We start from the raw sequence: 27,439 nt of genomic DNA, 5'->3' as shown, positions 1-27,439 counted from the left end.
TTGAAAGCTTTCTTTCTAGCAAGTTCATATATGAAACTGATTTTTCTATATAGATATGCAGGAGGCCTAGAGCTCAAAACTAGTATAACAGTTTACAGTCATAGCTGGCCAACAATTAATATTTCCTTCATTTCACATAAGGTATAACCTTTTTAAGCATACATACATTTTACACTTGTTCTTTCATGCTAATGAAAACCATTCTATAGAATTAAAATGAGAACACACTCAAATACATACTGCAGCATAAAATATTGAGCAATTTAAAAGCAATATACACACATTAATTTACATCACATATTTACAAAACACATTTTAAAAAGAAACAAAAGCATTCATTTAAATATGAGGGGGGTGGTTTAGTATAAAAAAAATCCTGGAACAGGAGGCCTCTGTCCTTACTTCCACAGAAGCTACAAGTCTCTTTTCTGCAGTTTATTTAGTTGAGTTTTAAGACAGAGAATATGAAGAATGAAGGCTTGAACAGTAGTCTCATGCTGTAAACATCTGAGTGGTAGCTGCTGGCTTTTCTTTCAGAACAAAGCACACGGTACATACAATCACTTCACTTCTCATCCCAAATACGCATCACCAAATGGTCAAAAAATCTCTAAGCTGCTGTTTATTGTTTTTGCTTTGTTTTACAGTGTCTATTAGTAGCTTCCAGTGTTAAAAGTTTATTCTGGAAGGGTATCTTGCCATTCCACTTCCATCAATAGTCTCTAACAGGAGCAAGTTCTGGTATGAGATTAACAGTTATATTTTTATACAATCTACTGACAAGTATTTTAGGAGTATATATTAAATTGTTCAACCCATCAATATACTGACGTTCTCTGGAATACCTCAGAAGTTTATATCTGCAGAGGAAGTGGAAGAAGAAAACATAAGATTTGCAAGAAAAAATTCAATTGATGTTAGACATGATACTGTAAGTAATTTCATTTTGAAATACTATTTGAATTCTGAAACTACCTCTCAGCCCTTTGAAATTACGAAATTATCCACCTGAGGTTTAAAAGTAAGCCACATTCTGTTTTTATTACACTTCGATTTTATGTTCACATACACAATGTTAACATTAAGACTAAATAAGAAAGAAGGCATTTATTATGTATACATCTCATGGTCCCAAACTAAACTGATTTATAAAGAACATTCAATTTTTTCATGTTCTTTTGCTATAAAACTCAACTATGGAGCTCAGTGAAGACTTAGGAAACTTCCCTGTTCATCAATACATACTTTAAAGTCTGAATTGTTTTGCATGTCATCCTTGAGACTCCTGCATTTGCAAACATGTAAATTTCAGGTCATTTAAAAGAACAGTTTCCCTTCCCGTCCCCCAGAATACCTACTTACTCAGGTCTATTGTACATGTCTATTTAAAAACTCCCAGAGAAAGAGACAACTATCAAATCAATAACAGCATTGAGCAGTATTTATCATTATCTGAAAACACATACCATAAACACTTTATTTTGCATTTCACATTCTAATTTTTAGGTGTAGCTCATCTACTACATTCTGCTTGCTATTCTGACCTAGAGTAGCCAGAAGCTACTGGCCAGTTAAAGTGTTTTGCATCTTTGTAGCAAAAAAATGAACCCAAAAAGTACATGTCAATGTAAGCAAGAAATGAGAAGACTTGTATCTCAGAATAAGGAATGAAATATCATGTTAAAAAAAAAAATCTTTGAGGAGTTTTAAAATCTCTTTTCACAGAGGAGCCATTTCCCCTAGCTGTACTGCTTTCTTTTGTAAAATATCCAAATTAACCAGCTAATGGAGCACTGACAGCACTAATGCCCAAACTATAAGAGAACAATGGCATTCTGCATCAAAGATTATGACGAAAACATCTTCTGAAACACAAACTCAGTCTCTCTCATAGCTAAATAAGAAATATCTTAAGATCAAACACAGTATGTTTAAGAAAATGCAAAGTTCAGCACTAAAGAGGGAACAACAGTGATAAGCACTGACTATTTGTATGTGTGGAAGATTTGCATGTAAGAAAAAACATTACATCTTCAGCTCTAGCATTTGAACAGTTCGCTGCTTTTCTTACCGTCCTAAAAACTGGACTTCACCTCTGTGATGATGAGGAATGGATTTGTACTTCCCTAAATCTCCCTCTGGCCTTGTTACATTGTATCCAGCATAATGAACCCTGCAGTATAACACAGAGACATCTATATGAAGAGCAGTAAAAATGTTTTCATAAGTTACAGCAAAAGTGAAAAATATGCATCAAATCTTGTAGAGCTAAGTCTTTGCATTCACTGACATTCTCTCCCTAAAGAAAACTCATACCACTCCTAACACAACAACTAAAAAAGCTGACAAAAAATCAATACATTTTGAAATAATAATATTTAGTATTTCCTGTTTGGTTCTTAAAGCAAACTATCACGAAAATATGAAAATAGCAAGGAAAAATATTATAAAACAAACTCTTCCTTTAAAATCTGTCTCTCTATATAATCTCATGCAGATACTTAGTTTCAACAACTCAGCTGGAACATTTTACGGTTTTTTACTGCCAGCTATTAGTAAGACAGTGAGCATTGTTGCACATTGTCCAATTTGGGACTATTAGTATAATCACAAATTAACCTCTCTCCAAAACACTGCTCCTAAGATACAAACTATAATTAAATTCATGCTTACTCTACATGTCTGTGGGATGCTATTCCATAATGCTAGCAGCAAGAGAGTTATAAATTAAAGTAAAAAGCAACGCACAGATGACTACAAGGAATGAGACTAAATATGCTTAATACTGCTATCTGTTGTTCTATCTATTTTTTGTTGCAAGACCTCTCTCTTATAAAGCCTGTAACTGTCCTCAGGCCAAGAAAAAGAGAACATCATACTTAACCCTTCAAATGGTATGTTCCGATATTTCTAAATTGAACTCTTTAGAAACGTTAGAATTTGTTCATCTAAAACAAATTTTTAAAAAGGTAACAACTGAAAGAAAAAACACCTAGTTACTCTCCAGGAGTGGATACCACAGAACAATGAGAAAGACATAAGCACTGAACACTCACCTGTTCCAAAGATCATCATCTTCTCCACCCCATCCCCAAAAGGCATTTGGAAACCCATTGATCTTCTTGAATTGTTCCACGGTCAGTCCACTTACACCACCAAAGAACTCATTGTATGGAAGACTGAAAACAGACAAATTCTGCATTATTAGCTGAACTTTCACAGGCAGCCCCTTTCTTTGAACAGCACCTTTCAAAAAAAAAAAAAAAAAAACAAACCCCAAACTAAGGACATGAACAGATGTTGAATGCATCCACTAATGGAAACTGGTTCACAGGTCACTGGTATTAGGTAACATATAGGAAAGCTGAATAAAATGTTTGCAGTAGTGTCTGTTTTGCATAAATGGTACTCTTAGACTGTAGCTCAAATTAGTACCACCACATAAAAGTTTATCGCATATTTCAGATGGTTGATTTAGACCCAAAGGTGAAGCGTAAAGTGAAGCCCTCAAACTATTTTAACACTACTCAATGGAAATAAACCCCCTCTCTTTCATCAACTGAAAAAAAATTACAAATCAGTAATGCATCAATTCAGTAATTTTAATTCATTACTATATTCCTCAGAACTGTTAAAACTTGAGGGGAACAGTTTAACACTACATGTTAAACCACAGCAAAATACATACTTATTTAAAAAACAATTTTCCAGGTTTTACATGCTGAAGCATGTATAGCATCTATAGGCTGTTTTGTCAGCAAGCATACAGTAATTACTAACACATATTATTAAGTAATAAGCAGCTGGCCAACATAAAGAGCTGCTATTAGTATGTAACATAACATACTAAGGCCCAGGAAGTGTGATTTCCAGTTCTCAAAACAATTTGTTAATTATATTTAAAAAAAAAAAAAGGTATATTTAAGTATTTGTATTTACTTCCATCAATATTGACTTGCATCCTCAACCCTGAAGCTGCTACAGTAAAGAGTGTTCTGCTTTCAGAAACAGCACACAATTTCACCAAATAAAAGTAATCAAAACATTTCTCAGGAGATGCTTCCAAACCTGAAACCTTCAGGAGTTAGGACTATCTACAAAAAGATTTACCAACGCTTAGGACACAATTGCCACACTGAATTGCCACTCCAGCATGCAAAGGGAAAGAAAAAGAAATACAGGGTCATGTAATTTCTGATCTCTGTGGAAACACAGGATTCAAACAAATCTTAACGTTTTGGGGAAAGCTGTTACTATATATATCCCTTTTAATATTTCAATGAAATAACAGGTGTTCTCAAAACAACAAGTAAAAAAAAAAAACAAACAAAAAAACCAAAAACAAACAGAACCCAAAACCAGACCACAAACCTCAAACAAACATCACCTCCCCACCCCACCAAAACCCAACAAACCAACAACAAAAAAACAACGCAAAAACAACCCACCAAAGAAAAATAAAAACAAATGGGGTATGACAGTTTATGGAACTGTTTGTGGTTTTTATTCATATGCATGTATGTATTTTTCTGTGGTCAATGTGCCCTTTTTTGTATATATGCATAAATGTAAATAGAAATATGTATTTATACAATATAATAATAAGCATTTTGTAAATACCTGTATTTAGACATTTTATAAATTTTACAAATGTATATATAAATTCATACAGTGTTTTATAAAGAAGTATAGTAATAGATTAAATATCTTACATATTTATATGTGTTTATTTATGTACATATAAGCACTTTAAAGTATTGACTGCTAATCAGCTGAAAATGTGAAGTCCAAACATAAGAGTCATGTTTTCAATTCATTGCTTTTGATGTGTCAGGTTGACCAGGTTGTCAAGTTTATCAACTTCACAAATAAAATTTCAGGATAGCAAATAAATACATGTAGTAAGCAATAAGCTACAGTTTCACATTAAGTGATTAAAAGAGTGTCACGAGACAGCAGAATGTTAAAAAGCAAGTAAAATTTCCTTCTGCCATTCTACATTAATGATAAGAGGTAACAACATTAATCAAATTTCAACAGAGACTGAATACATGACAAAGTGGTCTAGCAGTAAGAAAATCATTTAAAAAGCTGTACAAAGCAGAAATGAACTGTACATTTATGAGAAAATTAATACTTTTTCTTGTGAAAATTTGCTGCAGATTATCTGCTTATCTTTGTTAACAGCTACCGTAAAGTCTTACATAGCCAGAAAAGATTTCTAAGCAGGGTAAGTTTTTCCCCCCTGACACATGTAGCCACCTTTTTTATTCCAACATTGAAAATGATAAATAACACCTTCAAATTAGCAACATATCAAATATAGACACTAAACTTACATCTTCCTTTTAATTACTAGATATTATGTAAATAACATGGTAGGAGACTGTTTAATTGGTTTCACCTACCATACATACCATGACAAAATTCATATACACTTTAAGAATGTTTCTGGATCTTAAAGAAACAATGTGAATAGGTCTAGCTACTTACATGTACATGTATTTGTCGAGCTTTGCTGCAAAATGGCGTGGCATTTCTCCACATCCATAATAATTTCGGTCATTTTCAGGTAAGTGATCCACATCATGAAATATTATGCAGTCCCAGGGAGCATCCTTCATGGCCTCTTTGAAGCCAACATTAAAGAGCATTGCACGATTAAAAGGTTGTGTACCTGTCTTCAAACAGAAAACAAAGCAGACATTGTAAGAATCAAGAAGAGACCAAGTTTAAACAGTATGAAAAATACATCATCTACCACATGGAAAAAAATAATAACGGACAAAGATGCCTGTTACTCCTCTAGGTTAGCAGAGCAATAGCTCCAGTTAGCACCAACTACATCTACTGTGATTTTAAAAGTCTAGATATTCTCCCATCTTACACAAAACTTAACAGCATTAGCAACTTACAGCATTAGGAACTCTGAAATAACTAAATATGGGTGGTTTGGATTAATACAGCATGACAAGTTAAAGAAATACTGATACAAACTATGAAAGAAATACTCAGTTTTGTTTATTGTTAAAACAGTCAACTACTGAAAAACTTCGAATGACGTGACAATGTCTACAACTTGGTTACATATTATAATTAACGTTAGAACTTACTTCCAGTTTCTTAAAAACTTTAAGTCAGATTGAAATATTTTTTTATCTCCAGTACAATTTAAATCTCATTTTGAACAAACAAGACAACATAAGACCTTTTGATATTGCAAATGCATCCTACATGCCTAGATAAACCATGAAAAATAAGTCCTGTAATTTGTTTAGGGATCTAGCTATTTACTATAGTCAACAATGGTGCAAATTCCTAACGCTACCCATCTGAACTGCTTTATTCCTTGATTGCGGCTTGCAGAAGGCCCCGCTTTTTTTGTTAAGTGTTTGTTTTTTTTCTTTTTACTCCATATCCACTCCCTTCTTTTTCTGAAGACACCCTTAGCCAAGAGTACTAGTTGGTAATTTTATATCGTTAATGCCTCCATTATATTTTACCTATATAAACTGGACAGTGTACATTCTAATACTATTGTCTTCAACTGGATTTCAGTGAGCACGTGCTGTAAATCTGCCTCCTACAAATGACAATTTCCGATTCTTATACATAAAACAACGATAATCAATTCAAAAAGGCCATGTTATCACCTACAAAATATCAGTCTGTATTTGAAGAAAAGCAACATGCAACTAGCCACTGCTCAAACTGGGGAATGGAATTGAACTTTCCTGTTTCATTCAAAGGATTATAACAGTAGGATAACAATTTTAAAATTCTGGATTCAACCAAGTCTTGGTAGGAGTATGAAACCCCCTTTAGCAAGGAATCTTGGAGAGTCACTTCTCAAGTAAATGCTGTTACCTGTTCAACAACATAGAAGGCAAACTCCAGCCGCTGCTTCTGTAACATGGGTATCAGATGACGGAAAAAAATTGGAAGATGCTCATGGCGATTCCGAAAAGGAATAAGGATTGCCACCTTCAAAAAATAACATATTTTAAGCTTTTATATTAGCATTTTTTAATTTTAATATTTCAATACAGACCAAGTCTCCCATGGATTACATAAGCTTCTTAACTTTTGCATGTAAGTTGGCTCACTGTTTTACACTTTTGTTCCCACTAGGAAAGTGTTGGAATTTTGTTCAAACAATTATAAACAGAAAAAAATTCTGAGTAAAATATATACAAGATTTTCCTTTTATGTTCACTTGCTTCTAATTACACTTTAAGTAACATACAAGCAAGTTTGCATCCATACAATAAAATGCTTAGTAACAAGAGCTAATGAACCTTTAGAAGTTCTTGACAATCCATTTCAAATTTTCTTTCAAGCTTTAGTCTCTTCTTGAGCACAGAGAGCATAATACATATACTGTGACATACTACCTATTACATAAGCTATATGGCAGTAAAAGACTAACTGCTTGCACCAATGAACTAACAAACAACAACAACAAAAAACAACAAACAAACAAAAAACCAGCACCCACACAAACAGAAAAGCAGCATCTCACCTTCCACCGTGGCTTACAGTCTTTTGGTTTCCAGTGTCCCCCTGGTTTAATGTCTAAATCCTTTGAAAACAGTTGCTGAATTTCATCAAAACTAATTTCACTCATATTTACCTCAATAAGGCCTCCTAAAGAGAAGAAAAAAATATTCATTCATTTCAATTAAGACAACAAATAGCATCAGAAATTTCTATTTACACTACTGTGCTGGTTTGACTGAAAACAAATTATTTTCCTTAATGCAGTTAGAAACCTTTACTTTCATAGCTAGCACGGTCATTGTTTGGACTTAGAGAAGAAGAAGATAACACCTCAGCATGGAGTTAACGTTTTTTATTGTTGATTTTGCCAAGGACTTTTTCTGAGCTCTCTGCCCACAGGTGTGAGGCAGCTGAGAAGGGGGGCATAGATGGGGCAGACATTGACTGACATCCAGACCAATCACTAAGAATATTGCATCCCATTCGCATCATGCTTTGTATTTAAGGAGAGTCAGGATCTTCTGGCTAGCTCTTGAGAGCCAGGACAGAGACCTCTCTGGGGGAGTTCTGTTCAGGACTTGTCTTTAGTTTGGCCTTTTGCCATCCTGCTGTTTTGCAGAGGCCTCTGGGCCTTTCTGCCTTTTTCTCTCTTCTCTCTCTGGGATCAGCTGTTCAGGACCAGGGTGCTGATTCCTGAGACAGGCTGCTCAGTGAGGATGGAGTTCAGGAGGAATTGCATTGAGTATCTTTTATATTCTATTTTTTATATATATACACACATATATATATGTATTTACTAGTAGTGTATTAGTATTTTATTATTTTATTAAACTGCGTTTATCTCAATCTACAAGTTTCTGCTTTCCCTTTTGATTCTCTCCCCGACTTAGGGGTGGGAGAGGTGGATAGCGAGTGAGCGCCTGTCATGGTTACATTTCCTAGTTTGAGTTAATCCCATGACAACCACCCACAGATAAAAGAAACAATTTACACTATCTGCAAATGCCTACTGATGAGACTGGAATTCAGTAAGACACTGAATAAAGATCACAACATGGTAGAAAAATGGTTAGTACTTCTTATGAGAAAATATTTACACTTAGTTGATAGCTGAAAGTTGTCAGTGTTAGCTTATGGATGTGTATAAAGTTCAAAACTGGAAATAATGATTCATAGTAAATACTCTACGCCCAAAAGCAGAAGTAGAAGCAATCAAGAAAATGTGGGCAGAACAGTGTAACAATCATCAACCAGAAGCTCAAGTTGCTCTTGGCAACTACTGTACTGGATAATCATAAAAAACACTGCAATAACTATCTGACACCATAAAATATTCTACATTTTTTTGTCTAAAAATTTAAGTCTTTTGGTGAGGGCTGTAATTTTAAAGTCAATGAAAGAAATAACATCCATTTTCTTCCCTGTGCCCATACCCAAAAGATCCTATTTGTGTCCAAAAGACTGCTTCGTGTTGTAACACTAAATTGACTACCTAGCTAAATCTCCCAGAAATATTAAAATTTTTGGAGCTTATTGGAAATAACTATTGTTTTTAGAAGAAGGCAGAAGATACTGGAAGAGCTACTTTAGTTTTGGACATGATTAAATGTAGAACTACTTGTAAATGTAGAAGGTAACATAAAAAGAAAGTTACAGGAAAAAAATCATCATGAACAGGACAATAAGGAGAAGATCTTTAAAGAGCAGATTTAAAGAAACATTTGTTTCTTTTAGAAGAAAAAGGAAATTTGGCAGTTGCTGAAAAAAGTATAAATATACACCAGAACAAACTAATCCTACATGGCCTTAAAACAAAATGAAACAAAAACCAGTTTATATGGTCATTGTGGTTGTGACTGAAACTCTTAAATAACCAATAACCTGAAAAAAAAAAAAAAACTTACAAAAAGTAGAAACCAGGACAATAAAGAAAGAACCAGTATAAAGAGTATAAACATGTAGAAATTAAACTTACAAAAATAAATCAATAAATCAGTTTCAACTACCGAAAGACAGAAGTAACAAGAACCTTTCAGTTTATTTATAGAATCTAATAGGAAAACAAAGATAAATAAAGGTCAATTAGTAGACCAGAAAAGGAAGCAAACAACACATGACACAAAGGACTCTGGTGCCTTAGTCTTCTGAGAAAAGTTTAGATGTGACCACATGCTTTCAGAGTTTAAATAAAAAATAAAATTTTAAAAAGGAAAAATGGTGAAACAGTATTTATATAAGGCAGGTGCTTCTAACTTGGTAGGACATGATGAAATTCCCTCCAGACTGTTTAAAAAAATAACTACAGTAAACCCTGAAATATTGGTATCAGAAGTGCACAGGAGATAGGCAAATATTAACAGAAATCAGCAGTATTCCCCTGTTGGGGAGGGGGGATGGGGAGAAGAAAAGGCATCTCTGTAAATATCTGGGCTTAGTATTCACTACTTCCACTAAGGTCAAGCATGCTGCAATAAAACATGTATACAACCTGCAAAAAAGAAAGCTGAGGAAGCAGAAAACATTTTGAAGAACAGAATCAGAAGAAAAAATAACTTCAACAAACCAGGATGCATACTGAAATCAAGAGAGTGAAATTAATTTTAAAAAGCATGGATTGTTACTGAAGAGGCAATGAAGCATACACACACAAAAGAAGAAATACCTGACTATGCCGCAATACACAGAAAGATATTTTGATGGTTTATAATGGATTGTTTATTAATATGAGACAAACTATATTGCAACTGCACAAAAATGGCAAGTCTCATTCTGGAACACACTAACTACTGTTATATGAAAGATAATCACTAGTTTGTTTTGTCATCAGGGTTTTAGCCAGTTGTGATGCTTCAAAAGGAAATAAAATCAGAAAGTCTACATTACAAAAATGAAGAATGACAAGAGCTTTAGAAACTATGTAGTCTAGAAAGGCTGAAGCTACTTGTTTATCTACAAAGGAAGAGACTGACAAAACCATACATCTTTGCCAAGACAGAATAATTTGGTACACAGATAGTAACCAAGTTTTTTCCAAGCACCAAGAAGGGTAAGGGAAGATCCAAATAATTTGCAAGAGGGAAGAAAAAAAAAAAAGAAGATAGTAAATGCAGGTTGAGTATTAGGAAAAGCTTAACCAGGCAGTTGAATACTATAATATACTATACTTCTGGAGACAACAGAACTTCCTCCGCTGATTACTTTTTTAAAAATACAAAATAGGTATTTCTAATATCTCTTTAAAATCGTTTAGGTATATTCAACCCCAGTGTCCTGTGGTGATCAAACTAGAAGATATTTCTTATAGCTCATTAAGAGGCAGTTTTTAGACAAACCATGAAGTGACTTGGGTAAACTGTTTATAACTTTTTAACAGGAGGGTTTTATTTCATATTAATGAAAAAAACTGATCTGCTTTCCTTTTACCTCTCAAGTCGGTATTAAAATTATGCTGATTAAATATTTTTTGTACTGCATCTATCTTGAATTAGAGGTGTCTTGCTTATGAATAAGCACAGCAGTGCTCAATCAGTGGCTTATAACCCAAAAGAGTGAGTCACACAGAAAAGGCACTAGTTGGTCCTATTTAAAAACATATGTACTTGGGACAAAATATGATTTTACCATACTCCTTCCACAATACAAAGTTGGCAAGTTGATGTAAAGAAGAGTAGTTGACTTTTATAACAACCTTAGACTATTAAACAGGTCAAAATATATGTGATTCAAGAGGCTTTCTTCCCTATCTCAGGACCACCTACAACATTTCATTGCATTAAACAATCTTTGTAGAAGTTTTATTTAGATTATAATTACATAAACAGATGGTGATTTTAAAGGTATACCTGAAAACCAAAGGGTGAGACATACATCTCTTTGCTGAATAGCAACTTATCCAGTGAATTAGTTTCCATTAAGATTATTATTTCTCTATTAATTTCAGCAGGACAGAATAAGTACAAAGATGCACCAACACAAAAGAAAGAGAGTAACAATAAGGAGATCTATAGACAAATTCTGGCAGAATTACATATAGCAAATTAAGTTGATAGCAAGGATGGCAGCATAGAATGCATCCCTACTCTGGCAATTCTAAACACCTGTTAGTTGAAACAAATCCACATCAATGACTTAAGATAACATGCTATAAGTAGGCTGACCTACTAAGACACCTTGGTGCCTTCTAACTTGCCTCATCCCTCCACTCCTGGACAGCAGACTAATACACAGGTAGAACTGGTAGCAGAAGCCAATACAGTGTTGAACTAACTAATCCAGCAGAATTCAGCTGCTAGATCCCTTGAAAGTTTCATTAAAAATACTAATTTAGATGCTTTTTTCAATCAACATAATCATCATTCTTGTTTCTCTGGTTATCCAGTGTTGACATTTTTCAAACTTCTCATTATTTCCCAAAGTAGCTAAAATATTTACTATTGGAATAATTTAGTTTTATTTGGTTACATGTGCAACATTGCAGAAAAGAACATCCACATGATTTAGAAAGTAAAACCCTCTTTCTGGAGGGAAAGAGATTGAAATAAGGGTATAATCACATTGTGGCTAATTGCTACTTGGATTATTAAGACAGTTTTCTACATTACTTAAATTCATAAGCAACAGCAACTGACATACTTTTGCCTATAGGCACGTTTGTTTATAATACAACAGACAAAGTTTAGAATTCAGCATCATTGAAAAAAAACAAAACAAGCACTGTTACTGTCCTCTTCACTGGATAAACTTATCTGTTGAGATTAAAAAGGAAACTAGAATGGAATCTCAATTAGCCTAATAAAATCCACTATTTTTCTTCGAAGAAACTATGATCAGGAATTCAGTTTGGCTGTCAGCAACATTGTTTGATATGATATGGATCTGAACTGCTATATTAAATGCTTAATTACTTGTTCATGCTGAATGACAGCCCACGGCCTAATCCAGGTGTTAGACTAAAAGACAAGAAGTTAGAATATTGGACGGTGTCACAAATATCTTCAGAAATTATTTCTAATTTTCTCTTACAATTCTGTAGTTTACTTGTTTGGTTTTAAACATAGCAAGTAAAATAAACATGTTAGCATAACAGATACTGAACAGTCACTTCTAGTAACAGACCAAGGACTGCTTTCTCTACAATACAGAGGAAAGCAAACAATGCCCAGAATTTTGGCTGAATCTGAAAAGTGGCAAGTTTGTAGAAAATTCACATGAAAATTTACAGTTCTTACCAAGAATTTTTAGGAGTGTTCCCAAACAAAACTATACTTTGTCTACAGAAAGAAGATGAAAGGGTCATACCACATCATTACATCAGAGTAAGGACACTGAATTACACCAAGGAACACCTCCAATATCAGTTTGTGTAACTGCTTTAGTTGTGCAATCCCTGCTTATAAGACCTACACACACTGGGATACTGCTGCTGAGCACAGCTGTGGTATTACAGGTTTTAGAAAAACCCAGCAAAGCAAAACAGCAATGGTGCCAAAGTACTCAACTCAGTTTCTTATTTCTGCATGAATAATCAGAAGTTTTGATTCTAGGCTTAAAGATAAAGTTACAGTTACCTAGCAAGTTCTGTTTAATAGCTTGAGACCTTAAACAGCTGGGTTTGAAAGCTTAATTTTAAAATTTCATGACTTGTTATTTAAGTACTACTTCCTCATTATGACAGGGCTTTAGCACTTCTTTATTTCCATCAGTTCTCGCTTCACCATCTTGTTCAGTTTCCTATATATTGCAGTATCTGAGATTAGCTGAAGATTTGAGAACTTGTTTCTGACTCATGAACCTTTGTAATTAAAAAAACATTTCCAAAAAAGAAATCTAACTGTTCCCCAAAATACTTTTTACAAGTTAGAGTATTCCTACACATTAATAAAAACATTTAGAAGTTAATTTGTAGAAAGTAAAATTATGTAAATAAAATTTAATTTTTTATTTAAAATTTAAAACACTTTAGGCGACTAGTAAAGAGACCAGAAGTTTTAGTAACACAACAGTTAAGGCAAAATTCTGCTAAGCATTATTGTCCATTCTCAGATGTATAAGTTTATTTTGTCTTAAGTACAATTCAATTTACTAGATAAACATTAAGGTCAGTTTAAAAACTTACTCATGTAAGGCAGCTTCTCTGGACAAGCCTGGTAAGGAGAGTAAGTGAAGTTTTCTGGAAGATACATTGTTGTTTGAGCAACACAGTCACTAGAATTGTTTCCTTCTGGATAATCTTAAAAAGATAAATTGATGTTTGTAAAAATCTGTGTTATCCACTGAAATTTGTAACATATCATGCAGGTGAGAACATTAATTTGTAAGTAACAAACTCCTAGCAGCATGATTAAAAAAAAAAAAAGCAAATAAAACCAAACCAATCCAACAAGTTTTCTGCACTAAACAAAGAATAATTTAATTAATCTTTTTCACAGCTGTAACAAATATGTCTTACCAAAGTGAATGGATAAACAGCAGCTATTCAGCCATCACTGCAGTTAGAAAGAAGTAGGACTTCAGTCTGGGTTTTCATAAGCAAGCTATGTCACTAAGGTTCAGCATGGTTTTGTTTTGTTTTCGTTTTCATAAAGCTCTTTTTAAAATGAAATTAAATAAGAAATATTCTTACCTGTGCCATTCAGTGTAGTATTTTTGTTAGTGTACAATCTGATCATGTGTCCTATTGTTTTCACATTTTCTCTCAACATTATACCACGAGCTTGCACCATAAAGAGATACGTGTTTGCTGATAAAACAAAAAGTAATTTTGAATTTGAATTAAAATAAGGTATTTTCAAATTAACATCAACTTATAATGTGTTCAATATTTTTTACTGTGTCTGAATCCATGGCTAGTGGACATTAGTCCTTCAAGATGAAGATCTACAGAGTGAAACCTAATAGCAACAAAACAAAATAAATGGATTCATAACCAGAGGTCTGTATAAAGACCAAAAATTATAAAAAGTCATTACACACTTTACATGACACTTCCTTTCTCTTTGCTTTACAAAAACACAACTGGTAGTGCCAAGAAACAACTGAATTTACCAATAAAAAGGTTTTCATATGTAGATACATCCCTCATATGCATTTACATATACATCACAGAAACACAGGACAAAAAAAAATGTATTAAAAAACATTTTAGTCCCATAGATTAGTCCCCCCTTTTACTAATAAGTTAGCACAACTTTCAGTCAAAATGTACTGCTGTTCATTCACGCCAACATCTGTTTCGTTACACAGCTGCTACAACTCATTGCCAATCTCAAACTATTCATGTTTGATAATTATATGTGAACTATTTATTGTAGGCATCAAGGGTGAGCAAATCAACATTCTGTGTAATTAAGCAACTCTCTAAAAACAAAAGCATGAAATATTCTTCTGTCTCAGCATTGCACTCGAAGCTTAAAATCTTATCTCAAAACAATTATTTGTCCTAAACAGAAGAAAGTAATTTGTAAAAGAAGGTGCATTTATGTCTGAGTAAGCAAATGTCTATTCAGGACTCACAGAGCTCCAAAAAAATAATGTAAACAACAACAAAAAAGGACAAATTTCCTCTGCAGAAGAGTTTTTACTCCGGGCCACAAAGAGGATCAAAGGGATCACCTGTCACTTCACCTATGTTAAGCATTCATGTGTCTGGCAGATACTTGGCTCACTGTAAATAGTAACCACCCTAGCCAAAAAATGCTCTGAGACTTTGGAGGAAAGGCCTAAACATACCAGGAAAAACAGCAGAATAGTCTCAATCTGACCTACAGACATTAAAGAAAGTTAGAATATTATCTCAGTAACTTTACTTCATCAGATAACCCAGCACTGGTGGCATGACATAAGTAACTCCAGATCAGCTGATACCTTCTTACAGCCCAACACAAAGAGACTAGAGATACAGAGAATTTTTTAGAAAGACTGGGGCATTTCCAGAAGAATACACAGTGACTAATTCCACATTAGTAAACAATACTACTGACACCCACAGAGATACAAATACCAACATAATCTTTTAAAGGAAATTATTTGCAAACCCTACAATAATGGTTTTGTTTTCAAAATAATACATAGGGGTTCATCCTGGCTTTCAAAGAACTCCATATTAAAACAAGAAATATTATGACTTAAAAGACAGGTTCTGAACACGTCAGGCACTATGCATGGCATGTAGTTCTCAAACTCTTGGCCAGCATGACTAGCTGTTTTGTTTAACAAGAGTTTACACTTGTGTAAAGGTTACTCAGCTGCTAGGACCCTGAAGTTGTCTCAACACCTCACAGCCACTAAACCAGAAACAAAACAAAAAAACTACAACCTTGGCCTGATGACACAGGTAGGAAATCCAACAAGAATGATTCTTACTGGAATCCAAGACAACTGGATCCAAGACAACAGATGACGTTCGGATTTTCTTACAGAAAACGACTGCAAAATCATCTCAAAATTTTAACCCATTTAACTGTAAAGCAGCACTCTGGGGTTCAAAGTATTATCTTACATATGTCATTTTCCATTCAAATTCTGGTTTTTTTAGGGTGTCTTTGTTAAACATTTCAGAGAATCTCTAAAAATCTTGAGTTCATATATGAAGTTACCTACTCAAGAAACCTTTTCCTTTAGGAATCAACATAAAAACAATTTGATCTGTTCCTCCAAGAACAATTTTTTATCTTCAAACAAACAATTTCAAAATTCAAAAGTTTTACTTTCAGGGAAGCCAAGTAGATTTGCGCCTTTCAAACAGGATAAAATTTTCCTAATTATCAAAGAATTACTTTCTTCCAGCTTTAACATATTTCAAATTGGTATCCTCCTTTCTCTTTTCCCCACATATTATTGTACAGCTTTTCTCTTTGTTATCTTTAATATAAATCAGTTAGTAAATTTTGATTTCAGAGAACTTCTGGAAGTCGGTGTGCTATATTCTCCTTTTTAATGTAATACTAAAAGCAAAAGTCACTTGCATTTTTAACACTGCAGAAGAGCAAATTTATAGAAACATAACCTTAATTCACATATAGTGGGTGTGGTGGGTTGACCCTGCTGCCAGGTAGGTCCCCACCCACTCGCGTGCTCACTCCTTTGCAGTGGGATGCAGGAAAGAATTAGAAGGGTAAAAGTGATGAAAAACAAAAACAACGAAAAAAAAACTCCAACCAAACTCACCACCGTGAGACAGATGCCCTGCCAGTCCCCAAGCAACAGCTACTTTGGGGAAAAAAAATCCACCAGTTTTATTGCTGAGCCTGACATTGCTTGCTATGCAACATCCCTGGTCACTACAGGTCAGCTGTGTCAGCAGCATCCCCTCCCAACCTCTTGCCCACCCCCGCCCTACAGTGGAACACAGAATAGCCTTGATGCTCTGCAAGCACTGTTCAGCAATTGATAAAAACAATGTTTTTATCAACACTGGTTTGGTCACAAATCCAAAGCATGAGCCTCTGGAAACCTATGCTTAAGACCTCTTTCTAATAGCCCATAAATCATTTCATTAGCTGCTGCTTCTTCCTTTTTCATCATCGACACTACAAGCCCCTATCTGCAAACTTCCTAAGAATGACACCACCTTTCTTAAGGAGAAATATCAGTGCTTTTTCTTCTAGTTACATCTTCACCAGCCTTAGAAATTTCTTTCTGGCTGCTGCAAAATCACATTGATTCCAAATACTTCAGCTGTTAGACAAACAGATGTCACTTACTACACCCCCAGTGACAGAAACTATGGACACTGTGCAGCCAGTGAGCATATTCTCCAGCATTGCTCCTGATATGGTTGACATGAAAGATTTGCCCCAGAAGTCACTGCAAGAAACGTTAGAAAAATCTACTCACATACATTACTGTTGCAGTCTTACGAATCTGATACAGTACAGAACTGAGACCTCCAAACAAGTTCACAAGGAAGTCAACACAGCCATATAACTGTTCTCAATTCCTATGGGAAAATTTAATTGTAGCCCAGATGATGCAGATATAAACCTTGATAAAATCACTTTCTCCCAAAGCATTTGCATCTCCCCTTTGCTGAAGAACAAGTTCCTTCTTCTGACAAAGCTGAGAAAAATTAGAACAAAAACATCAGACCTTTGTGAGAAACAAAGGTAGAAAAGAACCTTCTCTCTAAAGTAGGCATGCTGAAAAGGCAGAATAAAAAAAACACACACACACACACACAAAAAAAAACACACAAACCACAAACACCACACACACACCAAAAAAAAAAAAAAAAAAACCAACGACGGGCAAAGTCTGCTGCCACATTGGCCTAAGTATTGAAGAGCTGCTCTTGCTAATAGGAATATCTAGTCTTGCCATGTTTTCATCAGGCTATTCTTGTAGTCTGTCCCAGTCCAACACATCCTCTTCCTGGCTGATCTGCTTGCCAATTCTCCATCCAGCTCTACCCAAATACATAAACACAATGAAACATCTTCCTTTCTATGCACTCTTTGTCTCAGCTAGCTGAGTCTCCAGCACAATCATCGTTTCAAGGGGTACAAACCTGACCAGTTTATTCCACTGTCATTCAACAGCTGCTTAGATAGTAGCAGATGCTTGAGTAGCCAATTAATTACTTCAGAAGCTAAAAGCATCAGGCAAAAATTAGAGATAATAATTTAGCCCTAAAAACAGATCTCATCTACTGGCACAGGTTTGTCAGCAAAGACCTGTGAAAAAAAGCACAGTTCATATATCACATCAACCCACAGTGACAGCAACAAAAGATTCAAGATAATCCAGAACACCCAGAAGCATCGCAGAGAAATACATCTTTTCCTGCTAGAGTGGTGAGAGAACAAGACCGGCCATCAGAATACTAAGGGCTGGAGCTTGGTGGCTTCCACAGCAATCCTCTTTTCAGCTGTCATTGGTACTTTAATACTGTTCGTCTTCCTGAGCTTGGCATGGGTTTCCACAAACCTTACCTGTCATCAATATGCTGTCATCAATATGACCCTTAATGTATTTGGGTGCCCGTATAGTAATGCATGCAGTATGGGGAATAAACATGATGAGTTAAGAAATCTGCATGGAGTTCCAGGGCTACAGTCTTACTGGGATCACAGAGACATGGTGGGATGGTTCCCATGACTGGAATGTTACAATGGAGCGATATAGGCTGTTTATGGAGGGCAGGAAGGGAAGGTGAGGAAGAAGAGTTAACCTTTATGTGAGAGAGCAGCTGGAGTGGATGGAGCTCTGCCTGGGGATGGAAGAGGAGCCAACTGGGAGCTTCTGGTTCAGCATTAAAGGTGGCATTAAAGTGGGTGTCTTCTACAGGCCACCTGACCAGGAAGAACAAGTGAATTGTGACCTTTATAGACAGATGGGAAAACAGCTTCACATTCACAGTCCCTGGTCCTCATGGGGGACTTCAACCATGTTGATTATCTGCTGGAAGGACAACACAGTCAGATAAAAGCAGTCCAGGAGGTTCCTGGAGAGCTTTGACAATAACTTCCTGACACAAGTGATAAAGGAGCCAACAAGGAGAGGTGCTCTGCTGGACCTCATACTACTTACCAAGAAGAAGCTCACTGGAGATGTGAAGATCAAAGGCAGCCTCAGCTGCAGTGACCATGAGATGGTGGAGTTCAGGATCCTGGGAGAAGGAAGGAGAAGGAAAAGCTCACAACCCTGGACTTCAGCCTCTTCAGAGATCTGCTAAGTAGACTCCCATGGCATAAGAACCTAGAGGCAAGTGGGTACAACAAGAAAGCTGGGTAATATTCAAGGATCACCTCCAAGCTCAAGAGAGCTCCATCCCAATGAATATGAAGTCAGGCAAAAATGCCAGAAGGCCTGCATGGATGAACAGGTAGCTCCTAGCCAAACTCAAACATAAAAAGGAAGCCTACAGAAGGTGGAAGCAAAGACAGATAATGTCAGAGGAATACAGAAACAATGTCCAAGCATCCAGTGATGCAGTTAGGAAAGCTGAAGCCAAAATGGAATTGAATCTGCCCAAGAACAAAAGACAACAAGGGTTTCTATAAGTACACAGTCGGCAAAAGAAAGGCTAGGGAAAACGTGGGCCCATTGCTCAGTGAGTTGGAGGACCTGGTTACACACGACATGGAAAAGGATGCAGTATGAATGACACCTTTGCTTCAGTCTTTACTAGCAAGACCAGACTTCAGGAATCCCAGGTCCCAGAGATCAGGAAAAATGCTGGAACAAGACAATGCACCCTTGGTGGAAAAGGATCAGGTCAGGGAATACTTAAGCAAACTGGGTATATGTAAGTATACCCTGATGTTATGCACCCACGAGTGCTGAGAGGGCTGACAGATGTCTTTGAGAGGGTACTCTTGGTAATCTTTGTCCAGTAATGGTGACTTGGAGAAATGCCCGAGGACTGGAAGAAAGCAAATATCATCCCTATCTTCAAGAAGGAGGACCCAGGGAATGACAGGCCAATCAGCCTCACCTCAGTCCTTGGAAAGGTGATAAAGCAGCTAACCTTGGAAACCATTCTTCAGGTACATAACCAACAAGGAAATCATCAGGAATAGTCAGCATGACTTCACCAAGAGGAAGTCATGCTTGACCAACTTGATAAATTTCTGCAATGAAAGTACTGTCTTGATATGTGAGGAATGAGCAGTGGATACTGTCTTCTGGGACATCAGTAATGCCTTTCATACTGTGTCCCATAAGACTGTCATAGAGAAGCTGTTGATGTACAGGCTGGATGAGCAAACAGTGAGGTGGATTGAAAACTGGCTGACTGACCAGACCCAGAGGGTGGGATCAGTGGCACGAAGTCTAGCTGGAGGAGCAGGGCAACGAAGATGATTAGGGGAGTGGAGCATCTCCAGTATGAGGAAAGGCTGGGGGAGCTGGGTCTCTTTAGTTTGGAGAAGAGGAGACTGAGGGGTGACCTCATTCATGCTTACAGATATATAAAGGATGAGTGTCATGAGGATGGAGCCAGGCTCTTCTCAGTGACAACCAATGATACGACAAGGGGTAGCGGGTACAAACTGGAACACAAAAGGTTCCCCTTAAATTTGAGAAGAAACTTCTTCACAGTGAGGGTGACAGAACACTGGAACAGCCTGCCCAGGGAGGTTGTGGAGTCTCCTACTCTGGAGGCATTCAAGACCTGCCTGGACGCCTTCCTGTATAACCTCATCTAGGTGTTCCTGCTCCGCCAGGGGGATTGGCCTAGATGATCTTTCGAGGTCCCTTCCAATCCCTAACATTCTGTGATTCTGTGAGTGACCAGCAGTGTACCTCAAGGGTCAATACTGGCTCCAGTCCTGTTCAACATTTCATTAGTGATCTGGATGATGGGGCAGAATGTACCCTCAGAAAGTCTGCTTATGACACAAAACTGTGATAAGTAGCTGATATGCCAGAAGGTCATGCTACCATCCAAAGAGACCTCAACAGGCTGTAGAAATGGGCCAACAGGAACCTCATGAAGTTCAACAAGGAGGAGCACAAAGTCCTGCACCTGGGGAATAACTTCAGGCACCAATATATGGTGGGGGCCACACAGCTGGAAAGCAGCTTGGCAGAAAAGGCCTTGAAGGTCCTGGTAGACACCAAGCTGGACATTAGCCAGCAAAATGCACCTGCTGCAAAGAAGGCCAATGGCAACCTGGGTTGCATTAAGAGGAATGTTGCCAGCAGGTCCAAGTAATCCTGACTCTCTACTCAGCACTGGTGAGACCACACCTGAAGTACTGTGTCCAGTCCTGGGCTACCCAGTAGAAAAGAGAGATAGGCATACTGGAGAGAATCCAACACAGAGCCATGAAGAACATGAAGGGACTGGAGCATCTCTCCTATGAGGAAAGGCTGGGAGAGCTTGGACTGTTCAGCCTGGAGAAGGATCAGGGAGATCACATTATTCTATATAAAGGGCCGGTGTATATGTATATAATGCATATGAAGGGAGGGTGACAAGAGGACAGAGCCAGGCTCTTTTCAGTAGTGCCCAGTGACAGCACAAGACACAATGGCCACAAACTGAAACATCAGATGTTTGACCTGAACATCTGGAAACACTTCTTTACTGTGAGGGTAACAGCACTGGCACGGGTCACCCATGAAGGTTGTGGATTCTCTATCTGCAGAGATACTGAGAAGTTGTCTGGACACAGTCCTGGGCAATTGACTTGAGGTGACCCTGCTTGAGCAGGGGGGTTGGACCAGATGACATCCAGAGGCTCCATCCAATCTCAACTATTCTGTGATTTTCTTCCACTACTGTCTTTCTGTGTTTGTACCAACCATCATACCTGTCACAATGCAAGGTAATGCACAAATCAGGAAAGCAAAACTTCACATTTAGCTAAAGAAAATATCTAAAAATGTAACCACCTAGAACTAGTTGAATTCATATTCTCCAGACTTCACTGTACACGGCCCATAGTGAGTAAGAAACAGCACTTCTGATACATAATCCTGATGGTCACATTGTTTACAAGGCAAGCAAATGGGAAGCGCGATGCAAGATATAAAACAATAACACCCATATAGGACACCTTGGAATAAATACTATACTAAATGTTCCACCTAAGCAACTGCAGGGTGAGCATGAGCTCATACCTAATTCAGATGAAATTTACACTAGCAATTGATCCAGACCTGTATAGGCAATCACAGACACACAGCTTCAAGTCAGTCATCAAAAGTCCTGGTTTCAGAGTATTATTTAAAATTCATTTTGATAAAGCACATTAGGGCATTAAGGGGATCATCCTGTATTTCAGAGGAGACCCTAAAAATATCAGATGGATCATTTTTTGTCTCCAGTCTTTACAGTTCACTAGTTATTAGTAGTTTTATATGTTAGACTGAAAACAAGACCGGGAAGACTGGGGACGGGTGGGGACATGGACGGGAACAGAAAGGGGGAAATGTAGTAATCCTTATAATACAAACAAATATCTGTAAAAATGGCTCAATGTTTTACCTCAGGTAGTTTCCTGTTATTTAATCATTCACCCAAGGACTATTTACATCTTTTCTAAACAGAAAAATCCCATTCACAGATCACTCTCCATTAGGGAATCAAGCTTATTCCAAGTCATACACCAAAGATGAAAGCACTTCTTACAACACTGCATTAATCATCCTTTAGCTTCACATAAAAAGCACAAAACTCAGTTTTATACACAAACTTAATAATTTATCATGCTGTACACATACACCAAAGCAAAGCCGAAACAATGTGCCATGCACTTAGAAGCAATCCAAGTAGTAAAGTATACAACAGAACAAATAAATTTAAAACTGGATCAGACTAACATTCTGAGGAACAGTAGGAAGTTAGAACTGTGATTATTTTAATAAGAATGCCAGAATAGCATTAACAAAATTACAAACTATAATTTCTTAAATGCCAAAAAGAAAATATGAACAGACTTGGAGACTACAAAATTTCATTTTAAAATGCAGCTTTTATTAAAAAAAAACCACACACACAACACCAAAAAACACACAAAACCCACACACACACAGGAAAAAAAGACTTACATCAATAATGCTTTCAAAGCAATTAGCAAAAGACGTTAACACCCACACACTTAAAAAGCAAAAAGATCATCAGAGCACCTCTAGCAACACTATACATTGATCTACCAAGAAAACAAAAATACTGAAAAGCCCAGATAGGAGATACTTCATAGAGAATCCAGTGACACCGCTAAATTCCAATGCAATAAACAGAGCTTTGCAGCAAACAGACCTTGCCAAATGACCATTGGCCCTAACATTATTCATCTGCAAGTCAACATCTGTTTTCACAGGACTTCTGAAAAGCATGTTCAACACATTGCACAAAAATTGACAGGGACTTGAACAGGTTAATAGAAACTTCTCCACTAGTAATCGTAAATGGGGAATCATCTCATGGGGACATTTCTAGAACAAGTCCCACACGGATCTCTTCTCATCTCAAGGTTGTATGATATTCTCAGCAATACAAGAGTTATAAATATACTACTGGCAGGGTTCATACACAGCAAATTAACACAAAAGTGTTAAAGATTAAATTCTACAAACTAATCTAAATATACAGTAAGTGGAGCTCAGCTGAAGATTGCATCTAAAACATCACAGTCACGATTTTAGGAGCTAGGAATATTTTCCACAGCTACAGGGACTTTAGTCTATAAAACATTCAATAAACAATTTTGCAGTGAAGTATGATACCCAAAGTAATGTAATACTACTATAAACTGTTTCCTAGTCACAAATTAATATCTACAGAGAATATAGATAAAGCCTATTTACTACAGTAAATAAGTAAATCCTATTTACTGTAAGTGCTCAACTTCCATAGGATTTTAGTGTTACACATTAGTTGGTAATTAGAAGGTGTTTCTAAAACATATGCAACAACCAGAAAAAAGCAAAAAAATTGTATGCATTGAAACATTTTTACTTGATTTGTTGTTGAATATATAATACCAGTTTTTGTACTATTTGTAATTTAACAATAAATCCAAACTTATTTCATGGGCATGGCGAGACTGCATTTGCATCTGCATATCTATACCTCCTTGTAGGGAAAATATATTAGAAAGATAATGACTTCAATCTACTGAAAATATCAACAACTGCAGATATATCTGGAGGTTAACAGGGATCATTCATATGGTGCAGATGGATGAATCTGTATCAGCTACAATAGAGAGTCTTCAAAATTGTTTTTAGTGGTGGTGTTTTTCAATGTGCATTCACTGCCACGAAGCACATGCCAAATGGAGGAGTCCTCTGACTGCAAGTCTGAGGATTTCAACACATGTCAGTTCAGTGCTTATTTGAGCCAGTAAACGAGTAAATCTCATGGGTCAAAACCTCCGTTTATTGGTGAAAAAAAAAAAAAATCTATTTCTCTAGCCGTATTTTTAAGCATGATACATTACACAACATTCAGTATAACTTCTACTACATTCGACACTATTCTGTCCTCCAATCTGAGGCTATTAGTTGATTAATTAGCAAGTTCTAAAGAATTCCGTAGGTAATTCCGAAACAGCATCCTACAGAAATTTTTAAAAATCAGCATTGTTGTAACCACTAAAAATGCAGTTTATATATTTACGTGGGTTGTGTGGTTTTTTCTATCTTTTTTTTTTTTTTTTAACTCTACTCAAGGTAAATTCAACCAGGAAGGCAAGTATTTTTACATAAATATTTTTATTTTAATTTCTACTATTTTAGCAACATTTCAACTCCAGCTTTAAAATACTTAACTAAACTTAGTTAAAACATTGGTTCAATGAAGACTGTTCTAAACAAGATGACTTTGGACACCAATAGTTACATGACTTTATACTGACATTTTAAGCTTAAGTCTCACCAATTCTTCCAGAATTCTGTTTTAAGGAGTTCAGCCATTGAGAAAAATAGAAAACTGTAGGATCTTTAAATCAAATATTCCAAGTATTATAATAAATTAAATAAATAAAAAACACCACACACATAATAATAATGTGAAGATAAAGAAGGGCAACTGCAAATTTAAGAAGTTGAACCAACCATTGGGGATACTTTGCAAAAAGACATCTGTTGTATCTGAAAGCCCTGAAACCAATCTCTGCACTGTATTCACAGAAATATAGCACCAGACCCCACAACAATGCACAACCCATAACATCATTGCATTATTTGAATACAAAATATTACCCAAAATAGAGGAAGAGCTGTAGAAAAACAAGCAAATATAGTCACTTGCAGAAATGGTCTTAGTAAAGACAAGCCAGTAGATAAGCTATCTTTCCCCACAAACAGAGGTGGAAATGGTTAGACTGACCCATATCAGTGAAGCACCTCAGTTCAAATAAATTTTCCCAGGGCACAGTTTCTCCCCGCCAATGGATGAGAAAAAACACATTCAAATAATTGGCTAGCTTAAGTGAAAATCCATTTCACATGAGGTCTCGTAATTACTTTGTCCTTGTGAAGTTAGCTGCACACCATAAGTGCCTGTATTTTTTTTCCCCTTTTCTGACTAAAAGCAAGACCACAAAATAAGTACTCCATGAAATCTTATGCAGGCAAGTTCTCTGACTAATAACTAAGGGCTTTAGGAAAAGTATCAGATAAAGATGCAAAACAACTGATTCAGAAAGAAATATGCATGTTTAGTCAAAGTTAATCTGTCAGTAAAAGTGCAAGACAGTCATGAATGACTGAACTGCAATGATTTATTCAGCATCAGGTGCTAGGAATGACTGTGCTGGGCCAACATCATGGAAAAATCTTTGCACCTCCCAGAATAAGGTAGAAAACTTACTCATGAAACTGCCCAAGTTCATCACAAGCTCAAGCTATTAGTCAGAATGCCAAGGAACTTTTTGATGACTGGAAACCAGTGATCCAGCAGAAGAATGTGTAAGCCTCATACTCCTCTTTGCACAGGGAAAAAAAAAAAGGGGGGGGGGGGGGAAGACCCTATTAATCAGAAAGTTGAGTAATATGTTTCTGTTAAAGGGTTTTGTTATAATTTGTGGAACTGAACTGAAAAGCTGCACAACAAGCAAGGAAAGGACCACTGCAGTGAATGAAATTCCTCCTGCTTCCAAATGAAGCCTTAATAACAGGTGAAACTTAACAAAGCAATATAGTTGAAAATAGCTCCCAAACAACAACTAGGTCTGTAATACAGACATCTCCCTGCAGAAATTATGAAACAAAGGGACAGGTAAATTTACACTGAAGAAACTTTTAAGAGAACCATGAGAACAACTCCCTAGAAAGGCATAAAAGAAGACAATAGCAGCAGAAAAAACATTAACATTGACAACATCAGATGATATTTCCACACAGCATCAAAGGAGGAAAGTAACGAAGGATCTGTTTTGTTTTCAACAGGCTAGCTGTATTATTCCTGTTTCAGTGCAGCTCTTGAGCTGCATTAAACCTATTGCCTTGAAGACAACAGACCCCTCAGAAAAGGTATTGTCATCTGTGTATCACTGTGGCAAACACAGTCAACAGTATGCTGCCCTGTATCAGCAACAGCGTAACTAGCATATCAATAGGAGCAATTATTCTCCACTGTTCAGCAACCTGTGAAACCATATTTAGGGTACTGTGTCCAGTTTGGGGATCCCAGTAAGAGACAGACATTAACATACCAGAACAAGCCCAGAGGAAAGCTTTGAAGATGGAGCACATGATGTACAAGTAGAAACTGAAAGAAATGGGCTTGTTCAGTCTTTAGTAGAAACAGCTAAAGGGAGGATGAATGTTTCCACTGTCTTTAACTATGTAGTGAAAGAATATAGAGAAGACTAAATTGAACACTTGGAGGTACCCAGTGAAAAGACATGAGGCAATGAACACAAGATGCAAGATGGGAAATTAAAATAACATATTACAATTTTCTCACAGTTGTCAAACACTGGAACAGGTTTCCCAGAGAGACTGGAGAATCTCCATCCCTGGAGTTATTCAAAACTCAACAGGACATGGCCCTGAGCAATCTGATCTAGTAGGATCTGCTTTCAGCAAGAGGTTGGATCAGATGACTACCAGAGGCCCCTGCCAATCTAAGTTGTTCTATGATCAACCAGCAAGTCTTTAGAAATATCACAGCTGCCAAGAACAAAGAATATTAGCACAAAGGCTGTGCTTGTATCTATTGGCTCAGCACCTGGAAGCACTGACAACCATTTATCTTGCTGATAGAATTTTCAGCTCTTTCCTTCACTTCTGCACAAGTTTAAAAAGGAGTGATATCACCCTTTCCTGTTAGGAAAATTATTTCCTAGTAACAGAATAGATTGATATCAAATTGTGAGCTAAAACCAATGGAGATATTTTCACATTCCACCTAGCCTGCATAGCTGCCCTTTGGGTAGGATTGCCAGAGAAATAGTGAAGTTTCAATAAGAGAAGCAGAAGACCAGAAGAGAGAAAACATCAGTTGTATTTTCCTCCTCAATCTCATTCCACTATTCAGGATTTC

The 27,439-nt window shown here is 36.4% G+C and overlaps 1 protein-coding gene across 1 annotated transcript in view; it reads right to left on the bottom strand.

Annotated features, from left to right (window-relative positions):
* Window positions 1-620: 620 nt before the first annotated feature.
* B4GALT6 (beta-1,4-galactosyltransferase 6) overlaps window positions 621-27,439 on the bottom strand; it is a gene marked incomplete at its 5' end in the record, with an annotated part of 31,203 nt that continues 4,384 nt past the window's right edge. The window contains 8 exons of the mRNA XM_082044669.1: window positions 621-860; window positions 2,072-2,173; window positions 3,057-3,179; window positions 5,494-5,681; window positions 6,868-6,984; window positions 7,523-7,647; window positions 13,616-13,729; window positions 14,123-14,239. Coding sequence (XP_081900795.1) covers window positions 713-860; window positions 2,072-2,173; window positions 3,057-3,179; window positions 5,494-5,681; window positions 6,868-6,984; window positions 7,523-7,647; window positions 13,616-13,729; window positions 14,123-14,239 — 1,034 coding nt within the window. The 3' untranslated portion in view covers window positions 621-712. The remainder of the gene's footprint in view (window positions 861-2,071; window positions 2,174-3,056; window positions 3,180-5,493; window positions 5,682-6,867; window positions 6,985-7,522; window positions 7,648-13,615; window positions 13,730-14,122; window positions 14,240-27,439) is intronic.

This window comes from Streptopelia decaocto (genome assembly GCF_964273445.1).
Source record: "Streptopelia decaocto genome assembly, chromosome: 2".
Classification (NCBI taxonomy): Eukaryota; Metazoa; Chordata; class Aves; order Columbiformes; family Columbidae; genus Streptopelia; species Streptopelia decaocto.
Note: the sequence above shows the minus strand (reverse complement) of the source record. Positions and strands in the feature narration are given on the sequence as shown.